Source organism: Alligator sinensis, unplaced genomic scaffold (assembly GCF_000455745.1).
Source record: "Alligator sinensis unplaced genomic scaffold, ASM45574v1 scaffold1517_1, whole genome shotgun sequence".
NCBI lineage: Eukaryota > Metazoa > Chordata > Crocodylia > Alligatoridae > Alligator > Alligator sinensis.
This window is the reverse complement of record NW_005842459.1, coordinates 1,138,798-1,147,171: the sequence shown is the minus strand read 5'-3', so window position 1 is coordinate 1,147,171 and position 8,374 is coordinate 1,138,798. Positions and strand designations below refer to the sequence as shown.

The 8,374-nt window shown below is 54.3% G+C and overlaps 1 protein-coding gene across 1 annotated transcript in view; it reads left to right on the top strand.

Annotated features, from left to right (window-relative positions):
• Positions 1-2,682, top strand: part of LOC102380667 (cytochrome P450 2W1-like) — a 12,995-nt gene extending 10,313 nt beyond the window's left edge. The window contains 1 exon segment of the mRNA XM_014523198.2: positions 1,431-2,682. Within this exon segment, the coding sequence (XP_014378684.2) occupies positions 1,431-1,621 (191 nt within the window). The 3' untranslated portion in view covers positions 1,622-2,682.
• Positions 2,683-8,374: the final 5,692 nt, after the last annotated feature.

The following is an 8,374-nucleotide window of genomic DNA, read 5'->3' as shown; positions in this document are numbered from 1 at the left end:
AGGAAACTGGAAGCAGCTTAAAGGGAAATTTCCTGCAGAATCCCTCTGATCTTGCCTTGCAACCCAACACTTAGCAGCTGTTTCCCTTACATGGTAGTTGGGAGAGCAGGAATCCAGCAGTGATTCCGGTCCCCGAGTCTCTAGTGTGGAAATTGGTGCTCTAACCTACATCAGGATTGATTTTTGATGTTGGAAACCATGTTCTTGTTGGTCCATAATTTACTCATGATACCGTCCTTCACAGACTGCCCTCCTGGCTGGGGGGAATCCGCCTCAGTCAGGTCCAAGAACATACTACAGTCCCCCAAAATGGGACAGTTTAAGCCAGTAGTGCCCAACATTTTTGCCCCACTGACTGGATGAGCAGTGCCTGGTGCATCCACAGCCTGCATGTGGGTAGTGGGTCCCATTCAGCGTGTGAGATGGGTGCCTGACCTGGCCACATGGGGGTCAGCCTGGCCCCAATACAGTTGCTCAGGAGGAGGGAATATGACCTGGTCTCAGCCCTGACCCAGCAGCATGGACATTGGAAATTTGGCAGCAAGGGTGGAATGACAGTAATAATTGCCACTGCTCCACCACTGCCAAATTTTCTGAGCCATGGGGAGCCCCACAGCTGGATGCCCTGGCTCTGCAGGCTGGGGTTGTGCCCTGCTAGGTCAGGGCAATAACCTAGAAGAAAGATAACTCATCAAACCATTGCCCTTTTGGAGAAAGAGCTTGTTTGAAGCTGCTGGAAGGCTAGGATGTACGCTAGATGATACATCAGGAGGCAAAGAGCAGGATATTATTACCACCAACAGTACTCTGACATCTCAGTCTAGAACTACAGCTGCATCGGATTAGGTGCTGCCTAACCCCCAAATAAAAAGCAACCTCTATCCTGAAGGGCCTACAGCGTAAATAGACGAGACACGCAAAGCGTGCTGAAAAGGAAGGTGTGAAGAGAAGTGATTTGCCCCAGGTTACAGGGAATGGTTATCAGGCAGGTGTCTAGCCATGACACCCCATAGCCATGGAACGGGTTCATCCTCAATTGCTCTCTTCATAACCCAGCAAACTTGACAGGTGTCCGCCACCTCCTTGCTCAACACACGCAGGGCTAGCAAAGGAACCCGCATACAGGTGAGATCAGCTACCAGCAGGTCACCCGGGTGACCCATGGGTGGTCGGGTCGGAGGTCAGGTTGACACGGGTGACCCGTGGGGGCTTGGGTCACCTGGGTGAGCCACATAATCATCTTGTTCTGACACAGACCATTTTGCTGCACTTGAACCTCAGTTCAGCTGGGTATAATGATAGCAACACCGAGATGCCATTACTGCTCCTAAAATAGCACCTCATCACTGTAACATTACACCACCCAGCACCCCGCTACTCCCTCGCCCAGCAATTCTTTCTCTAACTAATGATGTCTTTGGATGCTGCAGGGCGCAGGAGCTGCATGGGCGAAAGTCTTGCCAAGATGGAGCTGTTCCTGTTCTTTGTAGGGCTGCTGCAGACCTTCACTTTCCGAGCCCCACCAGGAGTCACAGAATCGGATTTGGACCTCACCGTTCCCCAGACCACATTCACCCTCAGGCCGCAGCCTCAGTCCACGTGGGCAGTCCTGCGCAAGTGAATGGGGTGCTGGTCGGTGGCCGTTTCATTGTGTCCACCCAGAGGCATTTATGTGGGAGGTAACAAAGAGAAGCCAGAAGCTTGGAGAAACAGCAAGTTATTTTTTCAGAGGACGTAGAGATGCCATTATGTACACTGCAGTCATTTCATACACTACCATGTACAGACTCCCACACCTCGGGACTGAGCTGCCTTGAGGCTTCTTCTGTACTCACCTCGGCCTCTTGCCAGACGTTTTGGAGGCCACTGCCTGCCCACTGGCGCACACATCTACCCCTGTGCTTCTTGTGGCTCCAGGTAGCTCCGCAGACACGCACCCCGGCAAGGCAGCAGAAGGGCCGATATGTCACGAGACAGCGAGCACAAGCCTCACGTCGCTCAGAAGAGGTTGGTGCTGCCTGTCGAAAGGAGGGTGCTGTCACCACGGAGGGGCTTTCAGGGAGTGCGCTCAGCGTTTCGCCAGCAGAGCAGGAGTTCTTCTGGCCAAACCTCATAGCATCGATTGGATCAAAGTCATTCGACAGCAGAAGAGCCGGCTCTCAGGGTCTCTTTCTGTGACATGCAGAAAGGCTCCTTGTGTCGCTATGTGGGAGCCATCCAGTGGGATCAACCAACTGCTTCAATGTTTCAGTAGCTACCTTCTAGCATCGAGCGTCCTCCTACCAGGTCACCTTGCCAGGTATACTGGCCAGGTCGCATGCAAACGGTGAAGCGGAAAATGAATCAACGCCACACACAGTGTTATGGCCCTCTGCCCTCCTTGGTCTCACTGAATAGGAGAAAGAGCTCTGTGCCTGTATAAGGAAGAAATAGTGGGATAGTTGAAAACCATCCTCACAATTAGTTTGGGACTAGGGTCTGGTTGATTGCTCCCTCGGTTCTTTCTCACACTTCTGCCAGGAGTGCCCTGGGTATCTGCCACCATATTCACAAATGTTGCTTTAGTTCATGTATAGCTCAGGCATTTTTCTGCCCTTGCATTTGCATGCTATACACCTTATGTTATGCATATCATCTGGGTATGTACACATTTCTCTTTTTTGGGCACCCAATAAAGTTTTCCCCTCCTGATGGTACTTATTGCAGGAAGTTATTTAAATAGGATGCGAACAGTCAGGAAATTTGCTTGAAGAAGGTAAAATCCAAGGGAAGGATTTTGCCCTAATTAACCAAGTGCTGCGTCCCTTAAGATACTGCTTTGACGTGGAGGCCCGGTCTAAATACAGAATCCCACCAACTTCACTTGAAATGGCTTGAAGCCTTGAAACGGCTTTAAAGTGGTGGATGCGTCTCTTCAAACAAACCCATTAAATCCATTTAAGCTCGATGTTGCTTTCCTCCAGCTTAGTCTACAACTGATTCCAGAGCCTCCACACCGGAGGCAGTTCAGTCTTACTAAACTGGAAGTGATTTCAGTGCAGCTGCCCCAGACCAGCATGCAGTGGCCCCTGCAAGGCTATGCAAGAGGGCCAGAGGCTGCTGTCACATGCACCACTGTGACTGTCCACAGGTTAGTTACAGTCGGGGCTGTTGGACTTAAAGTCACCAACTGTCTCACCACAAAGGGAACCGCTGCAATCATCTAGCTGAGAGCATCATGCAGACTGGAGCATTCCACCCAGGATGTCCCCTGACTGCACTGTTGCCTGCCTGTTAGATAGACAACCACAGTGGCATGGAGCTCAGGAGAAGGCCCTCTGCGTTCTGCTTTGGGGCTGAGTAGGCTGGGTCTCAAGAGTTTTCTTTTATACTCCCAAAACAAGCTTTTCCTGCCCCTTCTACATGCATCCTCCAGGCCCTTGCTTGGAAACACCTCAAGAAAACAAGCTTCTCATCCCAAGGTTGCAAAGAGACTCTGCTGCTGCTGACACTGCCTCCCTGCTTGAACCAAGTGGGCTGTGTTGCTCTCAGCTCCAGGCCAAACCTTTCTCAATGCACCTCTGCATCCCCAGGCCAGAGGGAGAGATCTGGCATGGACATCAGGACCGTGTTGGAAGGCAGGCCGGGGGTAGCAGGTCGGCAAGTTAAGGCAGGAATCAGTCAAGTTAGGTCCTAACCCAGCTTCCATAATAGCTCCCTTCTTTGATGGCAGCTTCCAAAACCAGGAGTAAGGTCCTGACCCTACTGAAGGCAATGGGAGTTTTGCTGCTCTCTTCAGTAGGGCCCAGATTAAATCCAGATATTAGCCCATCTCCAACTAGCTTATCTAGGGATCTGCAGGGTTTGAGGGAAGAGACAACAGCCTAGAGAAAGGGGGAGTCAAGAGACCTACGTCCTACATCCAGCTATTCACTGGGTGACTATGGGAACTGAAAGGCCCCTGGTTCACGTCTCCCATCCGTGCCATACAGCGGCTTAATCCATTCACATTTTGTCAAGTTTGTTGAGAATCTTGGTTTGGAAAGTGAAAAGATGATTTCTCTCCTCTCCTGAATCACAGTGTTCATATCCTGCTGCCCCCAGGCATCACCTCCCACACTCGTACCTTCTGGTGACGGGAGAGGAGTCTGCTGAGATCAGCTGTTTGTCAAAACGCTGCAGATTACACGAGGCAAATGCATCCGAAGTCCCCGAGACAGAATATTAACAAGAGCCAACCATCCGCTGCAAATGTCAGGGGCAGAGAACCAGCTTTCTTGCTTACACATTTGAAAACTTGCATCACACTTCTCCTACTTGTTCCTGCGTCGGCATATGGGTGAAACACAACCTCCTGAGTGCTGGAGACGCGGGGAGGGGGAGACCGCTCGGCAGGAGCAGAAGGGACTCAGCCCAGGCGTTTGTTCATCCATAGATTTCACAGACGTTAGGGCTGGAAGGGACCTCGAAGATCATGAAGTCCAGCCCCCCGCCCCAGGGGCAGGAACGATGGGGAGAACATCAATTGTGACTCCGCTTCACATTTACTTGACAGAGAACATCGACTCACAGGGTTTTAACGTGGGTGTAAATATTATCTCCCCCCTCAGTCGAGTCCGTCTAATTCTCACTTCCTCTGCAAAACGCGTTGGTGAGGTGCTCGGGCCCCACGATGAACATACCACGTTTCAGTCGAGCACCGTTTCTCTAGGACTCCACCTGGGGCCACAAGATGGCGCCAATATTCTACCAACGCATTTACTAGCAGAGAGGCCCAGGTGACCGTCCTTACTCAGGCCAACCCCCGGACAGGACCGGACAGGATGATAAGCTTCCTCACCGGCCATTACAGAGAGACAGAAGAGAGACCAGAAGCAGAAAGCACAGCTGTAAAGGACAAGAGGGGAGGTCCCTGGATGCCCCACAGGGTTTTCACTGGATCGCTGAGTGATGAGAAAACCGAGGCAGGGAAGGCATGGGTGTTGCACTGTTTTCCTATCTGGATCTGCATATCTCTTGTGTGATTTAGGCCTCTAGGATAATGAGTAAGGGTTTTGGACTCCATTTTCCAAGGCTGGTGTGTCTGTTGGCTTCTCCTGTTGCATATTCCTGGAAAATTGAACTGTGCCTTGAAGCAACCAAAGCTGGGGCTGTGGGAAAAGACTGTGCTTAAATAACAATGATGCCTTGGCATGGAGTCAGCACTGGTCTCAAGGGCCTAGGGCAGCCTGACTGTGAGGTCCTGGCTTCTGGGAAAGGGTAACAAACAAGAAGATAGTGTTGGAGCCCACCCAGATATACTGTTGATAGCTGGGGAGGACAATTTAAAGGTTCTGGGGGTACGCAGCAGGTTCAGGGCAGGTGCTCTGATGTGCCCGGATCTGCCCTGTGCCACTGGGGCTGTACACCAGGCTCTGGCATGTCCAGATCAGCCCTGAGCCATCAGGGCCATGTGCCAGTCTCTGGTGTGTCCAGATCAGCCCCACGCCAGAGGCCATGCACCAGGCTCTGGAGTGGCCAGACCAGCCCTGCACAATTGGGGCCAGGCTGGGCACCAAGCTTGGCATGCCCAGACTGCCCCTGTGCCATCAGGAGAGCCCCCCAAAGGTGCAGGGCCAGTTTGGGCTCACCAGAGCTTGGCCTCTGGCCTCAATGGCATAGGGATGGTCCCCGAGCCCTGGCCCTTCAACCCCCTCCACTATCTCCTATCCCCTAGACTAACTCGCAGAAGCAGCTCCCGAGTCATGTCTGAAGTGGGAAGCAAGGTGCAGCTGCCAGAGCTGCTCCCACCACCCTGCCTGTACTGCCAGCCATGTGTGCGCACACACGCGTGGGACCCCGAGACAGAGAGTGAAAAATGTTCACCTGGGGCAGAAGCGGGCAATTATTTTGGGCAGAGGGCTGCTTGACGAGTTATAGTGAGCTGTTGAGGTCCGCATGGGTAGCCCCACCCCTTCAGTTGCCCCACCCCCTGGTCGCCACCTTGGGACTGGAAGTCCTGCCCCCTAACCCTTGACCTATGCCACTGGATGTCCCTCTCCTTACCCCAAGAAGCACTCCTTTTGGAGTGGTGGCCTTGAAACGAAAAGTTTCACCCTGTCATGTGGTCTGTGTCATCAGACTCACTCACCCAACAGCAAACTACCCCGCTCACCATATCTGTCCCACAATCTGTCCTGACCCATCCCTGCCTGCCTCCCCTCCCCCTGTGGCACAGCAGAAGCCAGCCCAGGCCCAGGTCCCATCACCAGGTGCTGCTGGACCCCTCCCGTCCTGAGCTGCAGGGGGCTCAGCCACAGCTTTCCTCCCTGGTGCGGTCGGCCAGCCCATCCCGTCCCCTTTCAAGCAGCAGCTTCCCCACATGCTGCTGCACTTTCCCCCTACCTGCGCCAGCTGGTCCCAAAGGGCAGGAGGCTCCACCGCTGCTTCTGCTGGCCGCTGCTGACCCACCTGGGCTCGCCCCGTCCCCAGCAGCATGTGGGAAGTCAGTTATAACTGCATGCTGCTCCGGATGGGACGGGCCCAGCCAGGTCGACACCAGCCAGGAAAAGCGGCATGCAGCTGAAGCCGGCTTCCCATGTGCTGCTGGGGACGGGAGGAGCCCGGCCGGGTTGGCACTGGCCAGCAGAAGTGGCGGTGGAGCGTGTGCCGCTCGGGACTGACCAGCGCAGGCGGGGGAAAATGCAGCTGAGCCCCTGCCGCTCCAGCTGGACTCATCCCATCATGTCCCAAGTGGCACATGGCTCTGCCGCCACCTCTCCTTCCTGGTGCTGACTGGGCCAGAGCTGCAGCCCAGGGGCTGCTTCCCCTCCCCAGTGCCAGCCCAGCCTGACCCCGCACAGCCCAAGTGGCATGGCACAGCACGGCACGGGGAAGGCCTGCCCAGAAGCCGCTTTCCTGGGCTTACCTTCAGGGCAGGGCCCTTTCCAGTCCTATGCAGCAAAGCAGAAGCTGGCCCAGCCCCTCCTGCCCCTCTCAAGGTGCAAACATGGCCTGAGCCAAGGGTGGGGCGAGGCCAGCTGGGGCAGGCTGAGGTCCGGGTTGGTTGCCTCCCAACCGGAACCCAAGGAAACAGCCTGAGGTGCTGCAGCCGGCAGCTGGTGCCACTGGTGGCTTTTAGAGAGGCAGCTGCCATTACGTGGGTTTTGAAGGGGCTCCGCGGGCCGGAGGAAAGTGCTTGGTGGGATGGATCTGGCCTGTGGGCCGTGTTTTGCCCACCCCTGACCTGGGGCCTGATTTCCCTTTTGCACTTCCACAGGGAATGACCTCTATGCCTTAAAATAAGGGAATTATATTTATTTATAGTATCATAGTGCTTAGGGTCAGAAGGGACCTAAACAGATCATCAGGTCCGACCCCCTGCCCCGGGCAGGAATGGGTGCCAGGGTCATATCACCCCAGCCACATATCTATCTAACCTCCCTTGGGAGCCCATTCCAGAGCCTGGCAGCCCTAACTGTACAGTAATGTCTCCGGACCTATTTTCTGCTGGTCCCCCCTGGTGAGTTTATAGATGGCCACCAGATCCCCTCTCAGTCTTCTCTTGTCGGGGCTGAATAGATTCAGGCCCTTCAGCCTCTCCTCATAGGGCCTGCCCTGCAGCCCCTTGACCCTGCGAGTGGCCCTCCTCTGGACCCTCTCGATGCTGTCCACATCCCCCTTGAAGTGCGGCGCCCAGAGCTGGACGCTGTACTCCAACTGCGGCCTGACCAATGCCGCATAGATCACCTCCCTGGACCTGCTTGTGATGCATCTGTAGATGCGCGACAAGGTGCGGTTAGCCTTACTGACAGCTTCCTCGCATTGGTGGTCCATGTTCATCCTGGAGTCAACAATGACTCCAAGATCCCTTTCTGCCACCATGTTGACAAGGAGTTCCCCAACCTATAGGTGTGTTGCTGGTTCCTTCTCCCTAGATGCAGCACCTTGCACCTGTCCGTGTTGAACTCCATCCTATTCTCATCCGCCCACCTCTGTAGCCTGTCTAGATCTAGCTGGATTCTGTCCCTCCCTTCCAGCGTGCCCACCTCACCCCACAACTTGGTGTTGTCAGCGAATTTGGACAGCGTGCTTTCCACACCCACATCCAGATCGCTGGTAAAGATGTTGAACAGTACAGGCCCCAGGACCGAGCCCTGGGGGACTCCACTGAAAACAACCCGTCCACCACCACTCTCTGGGTGCAGTCCTCCAGCCAATTTGCCACCCATCTGACTGTAGGCATCAGTGCTGCAGTCACCTAGTTTTTTTGAGAGAATGTGGTGGGAAACAGTGTCAAAAGCCTTCTTAAAATCCAGGAGGACAACATCCACCTCAACGCCCTCATCCAGGGACTTTGTTACCTGATCATAAAAGAAAACCAGGTTAGTCAGGCAGGTTTTTAAGTATCTTCTGT